At 45.6% G+C, this 23,817-nt stretch overlaps 1 protein-coding gene across 1 annotated transcript in view; it reads left to right on the forward strand.

Annotated features, from left to right (window-relative positions):
- The window catches only part of rftn1a (raftlin, lipid raft linker 1a), a 48,615-nt gene that overhangs the window by 20,655 nt on the left and 4,143 nt on the right, over positions 1 to 23,817 (forward strand). Inside the window, exons 3-4 of the mRNA XM_042295259.1 lie at positions 14,233 to 14,416; positions 16,436 to 16,541. Coding sequence (XP_042151193.1) covers positions 14,233 to 14,416; positions 16,436 to 16,541 — 290 coding nt within the window. The remainder of the gene's footprint in view (positions 1 to 14,232; positions 14,417 to 16,435; positions 16,542 to 23,817) is intronic.

Raw genomic sequence — 23,817 nt, forward strand, 5'->3', positions numbered from 1 at the left:
GCCTACCACTGTTGTGTCGTCCGCAAACTTGATGATTGAGTTGGAGGCGTGCGTTGCCACGCAGTCGTGGGTGAACAGGGAGTACAGGAGAGGGCTCAGAACGCACCCTTGTGGGGCCCCAGTGTTGAGGATCAGCGGGGTGGAGATGTTGTTGCCTACCCTCACCACCTGGGGGCGGCCCGTCAGGAAGTCCAGTACCCAGTTGCACAGGGCGGGGTCGAGACCCAGGGTCTCGAGCTTGATGACGAGCTTGGAGAGTACTATGGTGTTGAATGCCGAGCTGTAGTCGATGAACAGCATTCTCACATAGGTATTCCTCTTGTCCAGATGGCTTAGGGCAGTGTGCAGTGTGGTTGAGATTGCATCGTCTGTGGACCTATTTGGGCGGTAAGCAAATTGGAGTGGGTCTAGGGTGTCAGGTAGGGTGGAGGTGATATGGTCCTTGACTAGTCTCTCAAAGCACCTCATGATGACGGAATTGAGTGCTACGGGGCGGTAGTCGTTTAGCTCAGTTACCTTAGCTTTCTTGGGAACAGGAACAATGGTGGCCCTCTTGAAGCATGTGGGAACAGCAGACTGGTATAGGGATTGATTGAATATGTCCGTAAACACACCGGCCAGCTGGTCTGCGCATGCTCTGAGGGCGCGGCTGGGGATGCCGTCTGGGCCTGCAGCCTTGCGAGGGTTAACACGTTTAAATGTTTTACTCACCTCGGCTGCAGTGAAGGAGAGTCCGCATGTTTTCGTTGCAGGCCGTGTCAGTGGCACTGTATTGTCCTCAAAGCGGGCAAAAAAGTTATTTAGTCTGCCTGGGAGCAAGACATTGATTGACTGATAGACCCTGCCACATACCTCTTGTGTCTGAGCCGTTGAATTGAGAGTCTACTTTGTCTCTATACTGACGCTTAGCTTGTTTGATAGCCTTGCGGAGGGAATAGTTACACTGTTTGTATTCGGTCATGTTACCAGTCACCTTGCCCTGATTAAAAGCAGTGGTTCGCGCTTTCAGTTCCACGCGAATGCTGCCATCAATCCACGGTTTCTGGTTAGGGAATGTTTTAATCGTTGCTATGGGAACGACATCTTCAACGCACGTTCTAATGAACTCACACACCGAATCAGCGTATTCGTCAATGTTGTTATCTGACGCAATACGAAACATATCCCAGTCCACGTGATGGAAGCAGTCTTGGAGTGTGGAATCAGCTTGGTCGGACCAGCGTTGGACAGACCTCAGCATGGGAGCTTCTTGTTTTAGTTTCTGTCTGTAGGCAGGGATCAGCAAAATGGAGTCGTGGTCAGCTTTTCCGAAAGGAGGGCGGGGCAGGGCCTTATATGCGTCGCGGAAGTTAGAATAACAATGATCCAAGGTTTTTCCCGCCCTTGTTACGCAATTGATATGCTGATACAATTTAGGGAGTCTTGTTTTCAGATTAGCCTTGTTAAAATCCCCAGCTACAATGAATGCAGCCTCAGGATGTATGGATTCCAGTTTGCAAAGAGTCAAATAAAGTTTGTTCAGAGCCATCGATGTGTCTGCTTGGGGGGGAATATATACGGCTGTGATTATAATCGAAGAGAATTCTCTTGGTAGATAATGCGGTCGACATTTGATTGTGAGGAATTCTAAATCAGGTGAACAGAAGGATTTGAGTTCCTGTATGTTTCTGTGATCACACCACGTCTCGTTAGCCATAAGGCATACGCCCACCGATTCCGTTGGATTATTATTTTTTTAAGTATCATAAACAGAAGCAAACAGAACAGAATGGGTATAAACATACCTGAATTTGTCCAATAGAAACTATTGTTTGCAATTGTTGGACTAATGCAGGGTTTCCCAAACTCGGTCCTGGGGACCCCATGGGGTACATGTTTTTTTTTCTTCTTCAAAGCACTACACAGCTGATTCAAATAGTCAACTAATCATGAAGCCTTGATTATTTGAATCAGCTGTGTAGTGCTATGGCAAAAACTAAGTGTGCACCCAGGAGGTCAGCTAGATGCAGGCAAAAGTGTGCAATGTAGTATTGAATGTGTCACTTTCTGTCACCTTGATTACTACAAATTTTCTCTCGACCTATGCACCTACGCTGTAAACTTTCATTCATAGGTTGTTGCAACCTCATGATGGGTATAGGAACAATTTGAGTATCATGTAGTAGCCTAAACATGTCAATGTTACATTGAGCTGGGTGACTGGAATAGATATTTATTTTTTCATTGAACCTTTATTTAACTAGGCAAGTCAGTTAAGAACAAATTCTTATTTAAAATGATGGCCTAGGAACAGTGGGCTAACTGCCTTGTTCAGGGGCAGAACAACAGATTCTTACCTTGTCAGCTTGGGGATTCAGTCTAGCAACCTTTCGGTTTCTGGCCCAACACTCTAGCCACTAGGCTACCTGCCACCCCAATATGAATGACAGTCATCCAGAAATAAGGCCATGCTCAATTATTGTCCTCCCTCATCTTAAACGGCAGCGACTGCCACTGTGTTATGGATTTGATTTTAATCTTTAAGGACTGGGGAGTTTTTCAGGATAAAAAAGAAATGGAATCCTTGAGGAAAACCTTGTTCAGTCTGCTTTCCACCAGACACTGGGAAATGAATTCACCATTCAGCGGGACAATAACCTAACAATAACGTAATACACAAGGCCAAATCTACACTGGACAGTGAATGGTCCTAAGTGGCAGAGGTATAGTTTTGAATTAAATCTACTTGAAAATCTATGGCAAGACCTAAAAATGGTTGTCTAGCAATTATCAACAACCAATTTGACAGAGCTTGAAGAATTCTGAAAAGAATAATGGGCAAATGTTGCACAATCTATGTGTGGAAAGTCTCACATCTGTAATCGCTGCCAAAGATGCTTCTACAAAGTATTGACTTAGGGGTCTGAATACCTATGTAAATGAGAATTATGTATTTAATTTTCAATAAATTTGCTAAGGTTTCTAAAAACATGTTTTCACTTTGTCGTTATTGTGTATTGTGTGTAGAGGGGTGAATGTTGAATTCAGGCTGTAACACAACTAAATGTACAATAAGTCAAAGGGTATGAATACTTTCTGTATGTATGTATGTATGTATGTATGTATGTATGTATGTATGTATGTATGTATGTATGTATGTATGTATGTATGTATGTATGTATGTATGTATGTATGTATGTATGTATGTATGTATGTATGTATGTATAGTGGGGCAAAAAGGTATTTAGTCAGCCACCAGTTGTGCAAGTTCTCCCACTTAAAAAGATGAGAGAGGCCTGTAATTTTCATCATAGGTACACTTCAAATATGACAGACAAAATTAGAAAAAAAATCCAGAAAATCACATTTGTAGGATTTTTAATGAATTTATTTGCAAATTATGGTGGAAAATAAGTATTTGGTGAATAACAAAAGTTTATCTCAATACTGTTATATACCCTTTGTTGGCAATGACAGAGGTCAAACGTTTTCTGTAAGTCTTCACAAGGTTTTCACACACTGTTGCGTATGTATGTATGTATGTATGTATGTATGTATGTATGTATGTATGTATGTATGTATGTATGTATGTATGTATGTATGTATGTATGTATACACTGAACAAAAATATAAATGAAACATGTAAAGTGTTGGTCCCATGTTTCATGAGCTGAAATAAAAGATCACAGAGATTTTCCATACGCACAAAAAGCTTATTTCTCTCAAATGTTGTGGACAAATTTGTTCACATCCCTGTTAGTAAGCATTTCTCCTTTGCCAAGATAATCCATCCACCAGACAGGTGTGGCATATCCAGAAGCTGTTTAAACAGCATGATCATTACAGGTGAACCTTGTGCCTGGGACAATAAAAGGCCACTCTAAAATTAACAGTTTTGTTACACAACACAATGCCACAGATGTCTCAAGTTTTGAGGGAGTGTGCAATTTGCATGTTGACTGCAGGAAGTTCCAACAGACCTGTTGCCAGATAATTGAATGTTAATCTCTTTACCATATGCCACCTCCAACATCATTGAACAAAAATGTGGATGTACCTCCAACCGGCATCACAACCGCAGACCATGTGTATGGCATCGTGTGGGCGAGCAGTTTGCTGATGTCAACATTGTGAACAGAGTGCCCCGTGGCGGTGGGGTTATGGTATGGGCAGGCACAAGCTATGGACAATGAACGCAATTGCATTTTATCAATGGCAATTTGAATGCACATAGATACCATGACGAGAACCTGAGGCCCCATTGTCGTGCCATTCACCGTCGCCATTACCTCATGTTTCAGCATGAGAATACATGGCCCCATGTCACAAGGACCTGTACATAATTTCTGGAGGCTGAAAATGTCCTCGTTCTTCCACGACCTGTGTATTCACCAGACATGTCCCCCATTGAGCATGTTTGGGACGCTGTACGACAGTGTGTTCCAGGTCCTGCCAATATCCAGCAACTTTCGCACAGCCATTGAAGAGGAGTGGGTCAATATTCCACAGGCCACAATCAACAGCCTGATCAACTCTATGCGAAGGAGATGTGTCGCACTGTATGAGGAAAATGGTGCTCACACCAGATACTGACTGATTTTCTGATCCACACCCCTACTTTATTTTTTTAAGGTATCTGTATTCCCAGTAATGTGAAATGCATAGAAATTCATTTATTTAAATTGACTGATTTTCTTTTATGAAATGTAGCTCAGTAAAATCTTTGAAGTTGTTGCATATTGCATTTATATGAGTGAGTAAATGGAGGGAGAGGCCATTAAAGAAGGAGAAAAAGAGTGGGCGCGAAAATGTGTTAGAAAAGGAGAGAGAGGAGGAGAGTGAGGGTGGGAAAATGAGTCAGGTGTGATCACACAGTGACTAAAGCTTCTCTCCTCAACTGACACATTGGGGCTCTGAAGTCAGCTGCTGAGTTTTAGAGACACTGTAGAGAAAGAAACACAGTTCTTATTCTGACTGGTGACGACCATGAAGGCTATAAAGCAGGTCAGTCAGAATAGGAACTTCAGGCGGTGTGGATCTTTTGTGTGCGCCCATATGTGCCAGGGACCAAGATGCATATAGCTGCCAAAGTTTGATGTATTCAGCTATTCAGATTGTTTGTTGAATGTAGCTTTCAAAACACATTATATACTGATCTATCATAACAGATGATATATTGAGCGATCAAAACAGATGATATATTGAGCTATCAAAACACACATATATTAAGCTATCAAAACAGATGATATATTGAGCTATCAAAACAGATGATGTATTGAGCTATCAAAACAGATGATATATTGAGCTATCAAAACACACATATATTGAGCTATCAAAACAGATGATATATTGAGCTATCAAAACACACATATATTGAGCTATCAAAACAGATGATATATTGAGCTATCAAAACACACATATAGTGCCTTGTGAAAGTATTCGGCCCCCTTGAACTTTGCTTCAAACATAAAGATATAAAACTGTATTTTTTTGTGAAGATATATATTTTTGTGTTTTATATCTTTATGTTTGAAGCCTGAAATGTGGCAAAAGGTCGCAAAGTTCAAAGGGGCCGAATACTTTCGCAAGGCACTGTATATTGAGCTATCAAAACAGATGATATATTGAGCTATCAAACACACATATATTGAGCTATCAAAACAGATGATATATTGAGCTATCAAAACAGATGATGTATTGAGGTATCAGAATGAGTGATTGAGGAGATTGCATGTGTTGTGTGAATCTATCAAAACAGATGATGTATTGAGGTATCAGAATGAGTGATTGAGGAGATTGCATGTGTTGTGTGAATCTATCAAAACAGATGATGTATTGAGGTATCAGAATGAGTGATTGAGGAGATTGCATGTGTTGTGTGAATCTATCAAAACAGATCAGAATAGTGATTGAGGAGAGCATGTGTTGTGTGAATCTAGAGATGAGTGATTGAGGAGATTGCATGTGTTGTGTGAATCTATCAAAACAGATGATGTATTGAGGTATCAGAATGAGTGATTGAGGAGATTGCATGTGTTGTGTGAATCTATCAAAACAGATGATGTATTGAGGTATCAGAATGAGTGATTGAGGAGATTGCATGTGTTGTGTGAATCTATCAAAACAGATGATGTATTGAGGTATCAGAATGAGTGATTGAGGAGATTGCATGTGTTGTGTGAATCTATCAAAACAGATGATGTATTGAGGTATCATAACAGATGATGTATTGAGGTATCAGAATGAGTGATTGAGGAGATTGCATGTGTTGTGTGAAGCTATCAAAATGTGTGTACGGTGTTAATATTAAGCTCTGTAGAAAACGCATGAAGAGGTTTACTGATAGGATTTGAAATGTGACTGGTGTAGTCAGTATTCAGACCGAGCAATATTCTACTCTCTAGACTACAGAAATGTCTTGGGGTGTTTTCAGTCAGTTCATCCGAACTCGGTGCCACTTAGTCAAGCATTTCCTGTACTACGAATGCTCCAAACTCCGACCCCCACAGATGGTCTGCCTCCCACATTGCACCATATTTCCAACATATGGCGGCAGGTAGCCTAGTGGTTAGAGCGTTGGACTAGTAACCGAAAGGTTGCAAGATCAAATCCCCGAGCTGACAAGGTACAAATCTGTCGTTCTGCCCCTGAACAAGGCAGTTAACCCACTGTTCCTAGGCCGTCATTGAAAATAAGAATTTGTTCTTAACTGACTTGCCTCGATAAATAAAGGTAAAATAAAAAATACAGTGAAATATGGGTACTGGTCAAAAGTAGTGCTGTATGTAGGGAATAGGGTGTAATTTGGGATGCATCCTGTGTGTTACGACCCTGACCAACAGCAGTCTAACCCACAGGCTCTTTCCTCATACCTCAGCGTTGTGTGTGTCTGTGTGTCTCATACCTCAGCGTTGTGTGTGTCTCATACCTCAGCGTTGTGTGTGTCTGTGTGTCTCATACCTCAGCGTTGTGTGTGTCTCATACCTCAGCGTTGTGTGTGTCTGTGTGTCTCATACCTCAGCGTTGTGTGTGTCTCATACCTCAGCGTTGTGTGTGTCTGTGTGTCTCATACCTCAGCGTTGTGTGTGTCTGTGTGTCTCATACCTCAGCGTTGTGTGTGTCTGTGTGTCTAATACCTCAGCGTTGTGAGTGTCTGTGTGTCTCATACCTCAGCGTTGTGTGTGTCTGTGTGTCTCATACCTCAGCGGTGGGAAACTCTATGCTTTCAGTAGAGTATTATTTTATAGTCAGTGGTTGGCACGTATGTCTCTGCTCCACTCTGCTAGTCATTAAAAGATACTGGGGAAATGTCAAGGAGGTATAATATGTCCTGGGGAGGGAGTAATCATCCCCACCACCCACTTACTCTTGACACACACAGATCCTCACCAGTCAGGATTACAGGAGCGTTGGGAGCTCAAGGTTCTATTTGGAGAACCTTGATAACTCATAATTCTGATTCCAGAATTCAATATTCCCATTCTGGAGTACAGCGGTTCTTAATGGTGAAGTGCTGATTAACACCTGGACCGTAAATTTCACCTTCCTCCGTCCCTCTGTCTGTCCCACCGGTCAAGACATACGGAGTCAAGAGGAGTGGGTATCCAAAATTCCCACTGGCAGAACCTGGCATTGTAAACTTCCAGAGAGTGTTCTCATGGCAGAGCGGAATGATAGCCCTCTTAAAGCCAATGTGGTAAACGTATAAATGACATGACTCCTCCCTTCCCCCTCCCTATTTCACTGCAGGGGGGAATTACCCAAATATGTTGTGTATGTCTTGCTGGTTAGTGTAATAGGAGTGTTAAGATAATGATGCCTAAATTACTGTTTAGTGACACAATCATATTGTATCCATCTCCAGCTGTTATTATGACCAGAGGGAGAGAATGAAGAGAGGGGAGGTGGGATGAATCCCTATAGATTCAGTGTTTTAGTATGAGATTTTAATGTTAGAAAAAAAGCTTGTTTCCATGTGATGAGAATGTGTGGAAAAGTGTGTGTAGATGTGTGTGTGTGCATGCTTGTGTATGTACATTAACACTGGTATCACAGGGGGTTGGTGGCACCTTAATTGGGGAGGATGGGCTCGTGGTAATGGCTGAAGCAGATTAAGTGGAAAGGTATCAACAACATCAAACATATGGTTTCCATGTGTTTGATGCCATTCCATTTGCTCCGTTCCAGACATTATTATGAGCTGTCCTCCCCATAGAGGCCTCCACTGACGTGTGTGTGTGTGTGTGTGTGTGTGTGTGTGTGTGTGTGTGTGTGTGTGTGTGTGTGTGTGTGTGTGTGTGTGTGTGTGTGTGTGTGTGTGTGTGTGTGTGTGTGTATGAGAGAACAGGCCAGATGATGATCTGGGGAACAGATTGAGAATGAGATGGCTAACACATCTTTGTGTAGCTCAGTTAATTTATTCAGCCTAGTGTCTCTCCAGGCCCATGCAAATGAGATGGAATGGGAGAGGATGACAAGCATACAGACAGGCTACACACACACACACACCTCAATACACACACACACATACCTAATTACACACACACATCTCAATACGCACGCACACACACACACACCTCAAACACGCACAAATTCCATACACACAGACATACTGTAGTCTTATACTGAGACCAGCCACCCAGACAGCTGATTAAACGGAGGAGTATTTCTGTCTGTAATACAGCTCTTTTTGTGGGGGAAAACAAATTGTGATTTTCTGGGCTTTGCTCCCAAGTGGCTGGGCTTATGTGCACCCCTGACCATGTGAAATCCATAGATTAGGGCCTAATGAATTTATTTCAATTGACTGATTTCCTTAAATGAACCTTAACTCAGTAAAATCATAGAAATTGTTGCATGTTGCATTTATATATTTGTTCAGAATAAAATGCATCTCATGGTATATTTAAGCAATAAGGCCTGAGGAGGTGGTATATTGGTCATATATATGACCAATATACCACGGCTAAGGGCTGTTCTTATGCATAACGCAACACAGCCCTTAGCCGTGGTATATATACCCCATATATAAACTGGTTACCAACGTAATTAGAGCAGTAAAAATACATGTTTTGTCATACCTGTGGTATACTGTGGTCTGATATACCATGGCTGTCTCTATTGTGTTCTAATTGGCTCCTCTCTCTCTCCATTGTGTTCTAATTGGCTATTCTCTCTCTCTGTTGTGTCCTGATGGCTCCTCTCTGTCTCCATTGTGTCCTGATGGCTCCTCTCTGTCTCCATTGTGTCCTGATGGTTCCTCTCTGTCTCCATTGTGTCCTGATGACTCCTCCCTGTCTCCATTGTGTCCTGATGGCCCCTCTCTCTCTCCATTGTGTCCTGATGGCTCCTCTCTCTCTCCATTGTGTCCTGATGGCTCCTCTCTCTCCATTGTGTCCTGATGACTCCTCTCTGTCTCCATTGTGTTCTGATGACTCCTCTCTCTCCATTGTGTCCTGATGACTCCTCTCTGTCTCCATTGTGTTCTGATGACTCCTCTCTCTCCATTGTGTTCTGATGGCTCCTCTCTGTCTCCATTGTGTCCTGATGGCCCCTCTCTCTCTCCATTGTGTCCTGATGGCCCCTCTCTGTCTCCATTGTGTCATGATGGCTCTTCTCTCTCTCCATTGTGTCCTGATGACTCCTCTCTCTCCATTGTGTCCTGATGACTCCTCTCTGTCTCCATTGTAATTCTGATGACTCCTCTCTCTCCATTGTGTCCTGATGACTCCTCTCTGTCTCCATTGCGTTCTGATGACTCCTCTCTCTCCATTGTGTTCTGATGGCCCCGCTCTCTCTCCATTGTGTCCTGATGGCCCCTCTCTGTCTCCATTGTGTCCTGATGGCCCCTCTCTCTCCATTGTGTCCTGATGACTCCTCTCTCTCCATTGTGTCCTGATGACTCCTCTCTGTCTCCATTGTGTTCTGATGACTCCTCTCTCTCCATTGTGTTCTGATGGCTCCTCTCTGTCTCCATTGTGTTCTGATGGCCCCTCTCTGTCTCCATTGTGTTCTGATGACTCCTCTCTCTCTCCATTGTGTTCTGATGGCTCCTCTCTGTCTCCATTGTGTCTTAATGGCACCTCTCTCTCTCCATTGTGTCTTGATTGCTCCTCTCTCTCCATTGTGTCCTGATGGCTCCTCTCTCTCTCTCCATTGTGTCCTGATGGCTCCACTCTCTCTCCATTGTGTCTTGATGGCTCCTCTCTCTCTCCATTGTGTCCTGATGGCTCCTCTCTCTCTCTCCATTGTGTCCTGATGGCTCCACTCTCTCTCCTTTGTGTCCTGATGGCTCCTCTCTCTCTCCATTGTGTCCTGATGGCTCCTCTCTCTCTCCATTGTGTCTTGGTGGCTCCACTCTCTCCATTGTGTCCTGATGGCTCCTCTCTCTCTCCATTGTGTTCTGTAATGGGAGCAACTAGGAGCTGATCCTGGTAGCTATAACCATTAATACTGCAGTCACAGCTCATCCCTGCTATCCCAATGCCAGAGGAGAGAAAGACTGCTCGCACACACACTCACAGGAAAACGCAAGAACACACACACTCTGCACTGTGGGAGAGTTATTGTACACATCCTCTGGAAGAACGAAACACGTGTAGTTTGGTTGTGTGTGTGTGAACTAAACAAAAGCCAGACAGTGTTAAGCTGTGGTTTGAGGCTATGAGTTCCGGTTTAATCAGCAGCATATTTAGCTGCTATGTTACTATTCAATTCAAACTATAATATCTAAATAATGCTCTCTCTCTCTGCCCCCCCCATTCCCATTCCCTCTCTCTCTCTCTCTCTCTCTGCCCCCGTTCCCACTCCCTCTCTCTCTCTCTCTCTGCCCCCCGTTCCCACACCCCTCTCTCTCTCTCTCTCTGCCCCCCCCCCATTCACACTCCTCTCTCCCCTCTTTTCCCTCTCTCTGCCCCCTCATTCCCACTCCTCTCTCTCTCCCTCCCTCTGCCCACCCCCGTTCCCACACCCCTCTCTCTCTCTCTGCTCCCCCATTCCCACAACACTCTCTCTCTCTCTGCCCCCCATTCCCACACCACTCTCTCTCTCTGCCCCCCATTCCCACTCCTCTCTCTCCCTCTCTTTCCCTCTCTCTGCCCCCCATTCCCACTCCTCTCTCTCTCCCTCTCTTTCCCTCTCTCTGCCCCCATTCCATTCTCCTCTCTCTCTCTCTTCTCTCTCTCTCTCTCTCTCTCTCTCTCTCTCTTTCTCTCTCTCTCTCTTTCCCCTCTCTCTCTCTCTCTCTCTCTCTCTCTCTCTCTCTCTGTCTCTCTTTCCCTCTCTCTCTGTCTCTCTCTCTCTCTCTTTCCCTCTGTATCTCTCTCTCTTTCCTACATCAAATAAAATAAAATGTATTCATATAGCCCTTCGTACATCAGCTGATATCTCAAAGTGCTGTACAGAAACCCAGCCTAAAACCCCAAACAGCAAGCAATGCAGGTGTAGAAGCACGGTGGCTAGGAAAAACTCCCTAGAAAGGCCAAAACCTAGGAAGAAACCTAGAGAGGAACCAGGCTATGTGGGGTGGCCAGTCCTCTTCTGGCTGTGCCGGGTGGAGATTGTAACAGAACATGGCCAAGATGTTCAAATGTTCATAAATGACCAGCATGGTCAAATAATAATAATCACAGGCAGAACAGTTGAAACTGGAGCAGCAGCACGGCCAGGTGGACTGGGGACAGCAAGGAGTCATCATGTCAAGTAGTCCTGAGGCATGGTCCTAGGGCTCAGGTCCTCCGAGAGAGAGAAAGAAAGAGAGAATTAGAGAGAGCATACTTAAATTCACACAGGACACCGGATAGGACAGGAGAAGTACTCCAGTTATAACAAACTGACCCTAGCCCCCCGACACATAAACTACTGCAGCATAAATACTGGAGGCTGAGACAGGAGGGGTCAGGAGACACTGTGGCCCCATCCGATGACACCCCCGGACAGGGCCAAACAGGAAGGATATAACCCCACCCACTTTGCCAAAGCACAGCCACCACACCACTAGAGGGATATCTTCAACCACCAACTTACCATCCTGAGACAAGGCCGAGTATAGCCCACAAAGATCTCCGCCACGGCACAACCCAAGGGGGGGGGGCGCCAACCCAGACTGGAAGTTCACATCAGTGACTCAACCCACTCAAGTGATGCACCCCTCCTAGGGACGGTATGAAAGAGCCCTAGTAAGCCAGTGACTCAGCCCCTGTAATAGGGTTAGAGGCAGAGAATCCCAGTGGAAAGAGGGGAACCGGCCAGGCAGAGACAGCAAGGGCGGTTCTTTGCTCCAGAGCCTTTCCGTTCACCTTCACACTCCTGGGCCAGACTACACTCAATCATATGACCTACTGAAGAGATGAGTCTTCAGTAAATACTTAGGTTGAGACCGAGTTTCCGTCTCTCACATGGGTAGGCAGACCATTCCATAAAAATGGAGCTCTATAGGAGAAAGCCCTGCCTCCAGCTGTTTGCTTAGAAATTCTAGGGACAATTAGGAGGCCTGCGTCTTGTGACCGTAGCGTACGTGTAGGTATGTACGGCAGGACCAAATCAGAGAGATAGGTAGGAGCAAGCCCATGTAATGCTTTGTAGGTTAACAGTAAAACCTTGAAATCAGCCCTTGCCTTGACAGGAAGCCAGTGTAGGGAGGCTAGCACTGGAGTAATATGATCACATTTTTTGGTTCTAGTCAGGATTCTAGCAGCCGTATTTAGCACTAAATTAAGTTTATTTAGTGCTTTATCCGGGTAGCCGGAAAGTAGATCATTGCGGTAGTCTAATCTAGAAGTGACAAAAGCATGGATTCATTTTTCTGCATCATTTTTGGACAGAAAGTTTCTGATTTTTGCAATGTTACGTAGATGGAAAAAAGCTGTCCTTGAGACAGTCTTGATATGTTCTTCAAAAGAGAGATCAGGGTCCAGAGTAACGCCGAGGTCCTTCACAGTTGTATTTGAGACGACTGTACAACCATTAAGATTAATTGTCAGATTCAACAGAAGATCTCTTTGTTTCTTGGGACCTAGAACAAGCATCTTTTTTTTGTCCGAATTTAAAAGTAGAAAGTTTGCAGCCATCCACTTCCTTATGTCTGAAACACATGCTTCTAGCGAGGGCACTTTTGGGGCTTCACCATGTTTCATTGAAATGTACAGCTGTGTGTCATTCGCATAGCAGTGAAAGTTAACATTATGTTTTCGAATGACATCCCCAAGAGGTAAAATATATAGTGAAAACAATAGTGGTCCTAAAACGGAACCTTGAGGAACACCGAAATACAGATCTTGTGATTTATTTCTTGCTCACACACTTGTCCTCCCGAAACCATAACCCTCTTTAACCATAACCCTCTCTAACCATAACCCTCTCTATCCCTAACCCTCTCTAACCATAACCATCTTTAACCATAACCCTAACCCTCTCTAACTGTAACTCTCTCTAACTGTAACCCTCTCTAACCGTAACCCTACACCCTCTCTCCCTACACCCTCTTTCCATACACCCTCTCCCCCAACCCCAACCCTCTCTAACCGTAACCATCACTCTCGCTCCCCCTAACCCTCTCTCCACCTAACCCTCTCTAACCATAACCCTCTCTAATCATAACCCTCTCTAACCATAACCCTACACCCTCTCTCCCTATATACTACTTTGCTTTCTCACTCACATTCCCCTTATTTTCTTCCTCTGTCTTTGTGTGTCTCTACCACTCACACCCACCCACCAACTCACCCTCCTCCACACCCACCCACCCACACACACACCCACACACACACCCACAACCACACACACACACACACACCACACACACCCATACACAACCACACATACCCACCCACCCACCAACTCACACACACACCCCACACCCACCCATGCAGAACCACACCCACACCCACAACCACACACACACACACACACACACACACACACACACACACACACACACACACACACACACACACACACACACACACACACACACCCCACACCCACCCATGCACAACCACACATACCCCCACACACACACACAACCACACACACCTCCACACATACACCCCCTCCCCACAGTCACACATACACTCCCCTACACACAACCACACACACACCCCCACAACCACACACAACCACAAATACCCCCCCCACACACACACAACCACACATACCCCCACACACACAACCACACATAACCCCCACACACACAACCACACATACCCCCCCACACACTTACTCACTCTCTCACACACATTCTCTTTCTCTCTACAGAGGTGTCTGTGTCCTCAGTACTGTGTCTGTCGTCAGTGAGAGAGTTACCAGTCCAGGTGAGGGAGCTGTATGGTCAGGGCTTTGTCCTGGTGGCTGTCCATCCCTTTGTCCACCCTTGTGGCCCCAGGCCTGCACGCATCCAACGCCAGCTACACAGAGCTGTCCTCATCAGAGAGACACACAGGTATGGAAACACACACACACACAGGTACAGAAACATATACACACACACACACTCATTTCCTGCAACCAACGCCTGCTACACAGAACACAGAGACACATAGTTAGGGAATGCCTTCAATTATCACCTGCAGGAGCATCATCTGAGTTCTATTCTCACCTGCAGGAGCCTCATCTGAATTCTATTCTCACCTGCAGGAGCCTCATCTGAGTTCTATTCTCACCTGCAGGAGCCTCATCTGAATTCTATTCTCACCTGCAGGAGCCTCATCTGAGTTCTATTCTCACCTGCAGGAGCCTCATCTGAATTCTATTCTCACCTGCAGGAGCCTCATCTGAGTTCTATTCTCACCTGCAGGAGCCTCATCTGAGTTCTATTCTCACCTGCAGGAGCCTCATCTGAGTTCTATTCTCACCTGCAGGAGCCTCATCTGAATTCTATTCTCACCTCAGGAGCCTCATCTGAGTTCTATTCTCACCTGCAGGAGCCTCATCTGAGTTCTATTCTCACCTGCAGGAGCCTCATCTGAGTTCTATTCTCACCTGCAGGAGCCTCATCTGAGTTCTATTCTCACCTGCAGGAGCCTCATCTGAGTTCTATTCTCACCTGCAGGAGCCTCATCTGAGTTCTATTCTCACCTGCAGGAGCCTCATCTGAGTTCCTCACCTGCAGGAGCCTCATCTGAGTTCTATTCTCACCTGCAGGAGCCTCATCTGAGTTCTATTCTCATGCAGGAGCCTCATCTGAGTTCTATTCTCACCTGCAGGAGCCTCATCTCATCTGAGGAGCCTTCTGAGTTCTATTCTCACCTGCAGGAGCCTCATCTGAGTTCTATTCTCACCTGCAGGAGCCTCATCTGAGTTCTATTCTCACCTGCAGGAGCCTCATCTGAGTTCTATTCTCACCTGCAGGAGCCTCATCTGAGTTCTATTCTCACCTGCAGGAGCCTCATCTGAGTTCTATTCTCACCTGCAGGAGCTTCATCTGAGTTCTATTCTCACCTGCAGGAGCCTCATCTGAATTCTATTCTCACCTGCAGGAGCCTCATCTGAATTCTATTCTCCCCCACAGAATGTGTGAAATCTGAGCAGAATCCTATTTTCACACTGAGGATTCTCGGCAGAGATCTCCTCTCACCCGTGTAATTATTGAAGCATACTGTATGTGTAGATAGGGAACTGTATACAGCGTGTGGCAGGCCCATGTGGCAGGCCCATGTGGCAGGCCCATGCTTATAGACATGCTCACACTTAGAAATGTAAACTGTTTTTCTCTCACACTTCCACACATACTGTATATGCTTACACAAATACACACACACACAAACAATCTTTCCCTCATACCCACATGTGTGCGTGCGTACACACACACACACACAGTTGGGTGATCCTGCCAATTGGCACTTGTCACCGTGGCGACGACTGATTACATCATCAGCACCCGCCGGAGGGGAACAATGTGCTAGGATAGGGGAACCATGAGGCCTTCTGTTCTCCTTTTATCTCTCCATCACTTCACCTCTCTCCAACCCTCTATCCTCCACTCTCTCCTCCTTTTATCTCTCCATCACTTCACCTCTCCCCAACCCTCTATCCTCCACTCTCTCCTCCTTTTATCTCTCCAACACTTCACCTCTCTCCAACCCTCTATCCTCCACTCTCTCCTCCTTTTATCTCTCCATCACTTCATCTCTCTCCTCCCTCCATTATCACCATTCTCCTTTCTTCATGTCTTTCTCCACGTTCATGTCTTTCTCCACGTTCATGTCTTTCTCCACGTTCATGTCTTTCTCCACGTTCATGTCTTTCTCCACGTTCATGTCTTTCTCCACGTTCATGTCTTTCTTTGAGAAGAAAGTAAGTCTGCGTCCTAAATGGCTATTCCCTACATAGTGCAATCATTTTGACCATAGCCATATGGGCCCCTATGAGCCCTGCAAAAGTAGTGCAATATATAGGGAATAGGGTACATAAATGTCCGCTGATGTCTTCCTTCAACCCTCTTTCATTTCTCTCTGTCCAGTTCAGAGAACGAGCTGAAGTGGGCGGGGCTTCGCCTGGAGACAGACGTGTGTGTGGCGGGTCAACAGGTCCCTGACCCAGAAGTCATCCAGAACTACGTGAAGAAGGTCAGCCCTGCCCATTAGTCCTAATGCACAGATCTAGGATCAGCTTACTACCTACACTCAGCTCCACTCTGGGAGAAGTTACCCATAGGCACAGATCTAGGAACAGCTTACTATTTACATTCAGCTCCACTCTGGGAGAAGTAACCCATAGACACAGATCTAGGATCAACAAATTACCCCGTAAATTTTAATTGTAGCCCTTTACTTTCGGGTTGAAAATGGCAGATTTGGGCACTAATAAGAGTCGGTGTCTGAGTGAGAAATGCTGTAAATTAAGAGGACTCTATGTATTTTGAAATATGATATGTTGATGTCATACAAGCAAGCCAAACACCTGTGAGTCACATCACATCTCCAAATCATAAAGCTCATGTCATATGCAGGGTCAAGGTTTCTGATCACTATGTTTGATGTACAGTTACCAGATGATATGTGGTCATACCCTGGGATGTTCTGAACACAATGAGCTTGTGTTTGTTTATTTCACTTAAATGCACTCATGACTCCTTTTTATGCGCACCAAAATGACGATCTGTTTCTCTGAATTGCCTTGTGAAAGCCTAACACTGTAAGGTTGTATTTTATAACTTAGCTAGCAATAGAACACACTTTCTAATCATGCCCACTTGACACAGATTGCGATTTTTAATGGACAGTTTTTGGATTGCTTAAACAACAGTAATTGTGTGAGGCAGGGTTGTGTTCCAACTGAAACAACTAAAAGTGCGCTTGCTCTATTCCCTCAATGGCACGGCTAGGAGAGCTCCAAAAAGCACCTTCAACTTGAAGACTCTTCTTTGATTCATAAAAGTGCATTGAAATTGCTTCGCAACTGTGCACACTTTCTCACTCAAACCATTTTTTTTGTCTTAGGTTGCACCTACCCCACGTTTTCCAGGAATAGTCTTATCCTGTTACTGATTGTATCCAGAATATTTTCAGATTTCGTTGTCAACATATGCAGTGAACAGTACAGTAAATGTAAAATGCACCTAAAATCAACAGTTAAATGCTTGAATTCAGTCTTGGGGAACTGCTCAAATAAAATGTTATTTGTCACATGCGCAGAATACAACCGGTATTACAGACCTTACCGTGAAATGCTTACTTACAAGCCCATGAACAACAGAAATAGAGTTAAGAAAATATTTCTTAAATCAAATAAAACTTTTTTTTTTACAGTAACACAATAAAATACCGGTACCGAGTCAATGTGTAGGGGTTCAGGTTAGTTGAGGTCATATGTACATGTAGGTAGGGGTAAAGTGACTATACATAGATAATAAACAATGAGTAGCAGCAGTGTAAAAACAAAGGGGGGTCAATGTAAATATCCCAGGTGGGCATTTGATTCATTTTTCAGCAGCCTTATGGTCTGGGGGTAGAAGCTCGTAAGGACCTAGACTTGGCGATCCGGTACCGCTTGCTGTGCAGTAGCAGAGAGAATAGTCTATGACTTGGGGAACTGGAGTCTTTGACAATTTTTGGGCATTCCTCTCACACCGCCTAGTATCTAGTTTGAGAAACAGATGCCTTACAAGTCCTCAACTGGCAGTTTAATTAAATAGTACCCGCAAAACAGCAGTCTCAACGTCAACAGTGAAGAGGCGACTCTGGGATGCTGGCATTCTAGGCAGAGTTCTGTACAGTGTCTGTGTTCTTTTTCCCATCTTAATATTTTATTTTTATTGGCCAGTCTGAGATATGGATTTTTCTTTGAAACTCTGCCTAGAAGGCCAGCATCCCAGAGTCCCCTCTTCACTGTTGACGTTGAGACTGGTGTTCTGCGGGTACAATTTAATGAAGCTGCCAGTTGAGGACTTGTAAGGCATCTGTTTCGCAGGACACAGGTATAGAGTAATCCAACTGAGTTTACTCAAAGAATAAAGCAAAATTCCAAATAGGAACATACAACTCAACTCTAACACAAACACAACCACTAACGACATGAACAATCACGGACAGAACAGAAATGTATGTCAGATAGTTAAATAGGGAATGTAATGAGGGAATGTAAAACAGGTGTGTGTGTAATCAGACAAAACAAAACGAAACAGAAAAATGCATCGGTAGTGACTAGAAAGCCGGTGACGTCGACCGCCGAACACCACCCGAACAAGGAGAAGGGCCGACTTCGGCGGAAGTCGTGACAGTACCCGCCCTTGACGCACGGCTCCAGCAGTGTGCCGACACGCTAGGATGTCATCCACCGGTACCCAGCATCTCTCCTCCGGGCCGTACCCCTCCCACTCCACCAGGTACTGAAGGCCCCTCGCCTGACGCCTTGAGTCAATGATGGCTCGTACGGTATACGCCGGGACCCCCTCGATGTCCAGAGGGGGCGGAGGAACCTCCCGCACCTCAGAATGCTGGAGTGGACCAGCCACCACCGGCCTGAGGAGAGACACATGGAACAAGGGGTTAATGTGATAATCAGGAGGGAGTTGTAACCTATAACAAACCTCATTCAGTCTCCTCAGGACTTTAAATGGCCCCACAAACCGCGGACCCAGCTACCGGCAGAGCAGGTGAAGGGGCAGGTTTCGGGTCGAGAGCCAGACCCGATCCCCCAGTGTATGGGTTACATACATACACCGGTGCCTCACTGCGGTAGCGGTCAGCACTCGCCTTTTGCCTCCTGACGGCCCGTTGTAGCCGCACATGGGCAGCGTTCCATGTCTCCTCTGAGTGCCGAAACCATTCATCCACCGAAGGAGCCTCGATCTGGCTCTGATGCCATGGTGTCAGGACCGGCTGATAACCCAGCACACATTGAAATGGTGATCGGTTGGTAGAGGAGTGGCGGAGGGAGTTTTGGGCCACCCAGGGGATATAAACCGCCCACTCCCTCGGCCGGTCCTGGCAATAGGACCGCAGAAACCTATCCACATCCTGGTTGACTCTTTCCACCTGCCCGTTACTCTCGGGGTGAAAACCTGAGGTAAGGCTGACCGAGACCCCCAGGCGTTCCATAAACGCCCTCTGCAGTCTGTAGAGCCGTAGGGAGACTGGGCAAAGGAAGAAGACGGCAGGACTTAGAAAACCGATCCACAACGACCAGAATCGTGATGTTACCCCGCGATGGGGGAAGATCCGTCACGAAATCCACCGATAGGTGTGACCATGGTCATTGTGGAATGGGAAGGGGTTGAAATTTACCTCTGGGTAGGTGTCTAGGTGCCTTGCACTGTGCGCATACCGAACAGGAGGAAACATACACCCTCACGTCCTTAGCTAAAGTGGGCAACCAGTACTTCCCAGCAAGGTAGCGCACTGTCCGACCGATGCCAGGATGACCAGAGGAGGGTGACGTGTGAGCCCAACAGATCAAACGATCGCGGACATCAAACAGAACGTACAGACGCCCAGCTGGACACCCAGGGGGAGTGAGCTCTGCACGCGACGCCTTGCTCGATGTCCGCGTCCACCTCCCATACCACCGGTGCCACCAGGCGAGAAGCTGGAATTATGGGAGTGGGATTCGTGGACCGCTCCTCTGTATCATACAGCCGGGACAGTGCGTCTGCCTGCACGTTCTGGGAACCTGGTTTGTAGGAAAGGGTGAAAACAAAACGGGTGAAAAACATGGCCCACCTTGCCTGACGAGGGTTCAGTCTCCTCGCTGCCCGGATGTACTCCAGATTGCAGTGGTCAGTCCAAATGAGAAAAGGGTGTCTAGCCCCATTCAAGCCAATGTCTCCATGCTTTCAGAGCCATGACAACAGCTAACAACTCCCGGTCCCCCACATCATAGTTTCGCTCCGCGGGGCTGAGCTTCTTCGAAAAGAATGCACAGGGGCGGAGCTTTAGTGGCGTACCCGAGCGCTGAGACAGCACAGCCCCTATCCCTGCCTCGGACGCGTCCACCTCAACTATGAAAGCTAAGGAGGGATCGGGATGAGCCAACACGGGAGCCGAGGTAAACAGAGACTTCAGGTGGCCAAAAGCCCTGTCCGCCCCTGCTGTCCACTGCAGTCGCACCGGTCCCCCCTTCAGCAGTGAGGTAATGGGAGCCGCTACCTGACCAAAACCCCGGATAGTAGTTGGCAAACCCTAAAATCCGCTGCACCTCCTTTACCGTGGTTGGAGTCGGCCAATTATGCACGGCTGAAATGCGTCATTCTCCATCTCTACCCCTGATGCTAAAAAGCGGTACCCTAGGAAGGAGATGGACTGTTGGAAGAACAGACATTTCTCAGCTTTGACGTACAGGTCATGTTCCAACAGTCCAAGCACCCTGCGTACCAGGGACACATGCTCGGCGCATGTAGTGGAGTACATTAGAATGTCATCTATATACACCACTACACCCTGCCCGTACAGGTCCCTGAAAATCTCATCTACAAAGGATTGGAAGACTGATGGAGCATTCATTAACCCGTACGGCATGACGAGGTACTCATAATGCCCAGAAGTGGTGCTAAATGCTGTCTTCCACTCATCTCCCCCCCCCGGATACGCACCAGGTTGTAAGAGCTCCTGAGGTCCAATTTTGTGAAGAAGCGTGCCCCGTGTAATGACTCGGTCAAACTGGCTATGAGCGGTAGCTGGTAACTGTATTTTACCGTGACCTTATTCAAACCTCGATAATCAATACACGGGCGCAAACCTCCATCCTTTTTCTTCACAAAAAAGAAACTCGAGGAGACGGGTGAGATGGAAGGTTGAATGTATCCCTGTCCCAGAGATTCGGTGACATATGTTTCCATAGCCACCGTCTCCTCCTGTGACAGAGGATACAAATGACTCAACGATGGCCCTGGAGAAATTCAAATTCATAGACCGAGCTATGGATTCAAGGACTGACCAATCCAAGATATCAAAATTATAGTTTAAAGCATGTTTTGAGGCGCTACAGTGTTTATTTACATTTGCATTGTTTACAAACAATGGAGTAAAACAAGCTAACATTATGGGTTCTGATGGGGTACGACAGTTGAACTAAAGTCATTAGGCGTTTATAAGTTACATTTTTTACTTATAAATTAAAGATATATACCTATTGATTGTTGAAGAATGTATGTAGCAACTGCAGATTCTCCCTTTAAAGGGACATTACACTCTAAAATTCATCCCTTATTTGAACCTTAATATTTGACTGAAAAATTCTAGTGGCAAGCTCATCCTAATTTCCTTGGATGCCTCCTTACTGGAAGAAGAGGAAGCCAATTTGACTATTGAGATGCCCCCCTAATGTCACTATCAGCTGTGACATCATTTAACAATCACAAACTCCCTCTTAGGCACTTATAGTTGTGAATTCTCGCTGTAGAATGAGATTAATTCACTACTATAAGTGAACAGGCCTTATTGAGGAGATTTGCATGTGAACAGGCGGAGCATAAAAGGGAGCGGTGATTGGATTGAAATGCACAGGGCTCAGTATAATGTGATATGGTCAGGCAGCGTGACATGAATAGGCAATCAGATAGCAGCCTGGCTGCTGGGGAATCACTGAAAAGAACCACGGACAGGACGCAATAGAAGAGTAGGGGACATTGATGGGTCTTCTCACACGGCAGGGTTTGGCACTTCCTTCCTTCCTTATGACACACACACACACACGTGTGCTCTTGCATACATGGACACACTAAACATGAGTAAGTACATGTCAAGGAGGTATAATAAGCCTTTGGGTTTGATTGAGTAATAATCCCCACCACCCACATACATGTGACACACACACACACACATTTTGTATTTCTACTCACCTCTTGACACACTCAAGAGTTGGGCAGTGTCTGTTCACTGTCCCTCATCTTCATCTGCCTCCCCCAACAAAAATGTGTGTGTTGATTGTCATTGAAGGAGGGATGGTAATGGGGAAAGATGTCTCGTTATTATTGGTGGTAGTTAGCATTCTGTGTTCTCTCTAACGAGCCCCTCTCAAACTGTCAGCATTAATATCAACTGACAGTTAACCAGAGGAGCTCTGTGGGAGGGAGAGGGAGAATGACACACACACGGTAATGACAAACGCACATACAGACCGTGGATAATGAGGTTCCTTTGTCATTAGAATACTTGGTCTTTAGGGATGATTAGGCTGTTTGCAGGATGGTTTGCAGAATGTCTGTAGTGTGTAAATGAGGCTGTGGGTGTAACCCCAAGTAAGCGTAATGGCTACTGATTGAATATGATTTGTATCTATATATGTATCGGGCATGAGAGAGTGTGTGTGTGTCCGTGTCCGTCCGTGTCTGTGTGCTTGAGTGCACAGTACCAGTACACATATGGAATCATGTAGTAACCAAAAAAGTGTTAAACAAATCAAAATATATTTTAGATTCTTCAAAGTAGCCATCCTTTGCCTTGATGACAGCCTTGCACCCTCTTGGCATTCTCTCAACCATCTTCATTAGGAATGCTTTTCCAACAGTCTTGAAGGAGTTCCCACATATGCTGAGCACTTGTTGGCTACTTTTCCTTCACTCTGCAGTCCAACTCATCCAAAACCACCTCAATTGGGTTGAGGTTGGGGGATTGTGGAGGCCAGGTTGTCTGATGCAGCACTCCATCACTCTCCTTCTTGGTCAAATAACCCTTACACAGCCTGGAGATGTGTTTTGGGTCATTGTCCTGTTGAAAAACAAATGATAGTCCCACTAAGCGCAAACCAGATGGAATGATGTACCGCTGCAGAATGCTGTGGTGACACCAACAGTGTTACCAGCAAAGCACCCCCACACCATTACACCTCCTCCATGTTTCACAGTGGGAACCACACATGCGGAGCTCTGCTCACCTACTCTGCGTCTCACAAAGATACGGATGTTGACTCATCAGACCAGATTTTGACTCATCAGACCAAAGGACAGATTTCCACTGGTCTAATGTCCATTGCTCGTGTTTCTTGGCCCATGCAAGTCTCTTCTTATTATTGGTGTCCTTTAGTAATGGTTTCTTTGCAGCATTTCGACCATGAAGGCCTGATTCACACAGTCTCCTCTGAACAGTTGATGTTGAGATGTGTCTGTTGAACTCTGTGAAGTATTTATTTGGGCTGCAATTTCTGAGGCTGGTAACTCTTATGAATTTATCCTCAGCAGCAGAGGTAACTCTGTGTCTTCCTTTTCTGTGGCGGTTTCATCATAGCGCTTGATGGTTTTTGCAACTGCACACATTTTCCGATATCTTAATGATGGACTGTCATTTCTCTTTGCTTGTTTGAGCTGTTCTTGCCATAATATGGACTTGGTCTTTTACCAAATCCTCTGTACACCACCCCTACCTTGTCACACACAACTGATTGGATCAAACGCATTAAGAAGGAAAG

Source organism: Oncorhynchus tshawytscha, linkage group LG13 (genome assembly GCF_018296145.1).
Source record: "Oncorhynchus tshawytscha isolate Ot180627B linkage group LG13, Otsh_v2.0, whole genome shotgun sequence".
NCBI classification, from domain to species: domain Eukaryota; kingdom Metazoa; phylum Chordata; class Actinopteri; order Salmoniformes; family Salmonidae; genus Oncorhynchus; species Oncorhynchus tshawytscha.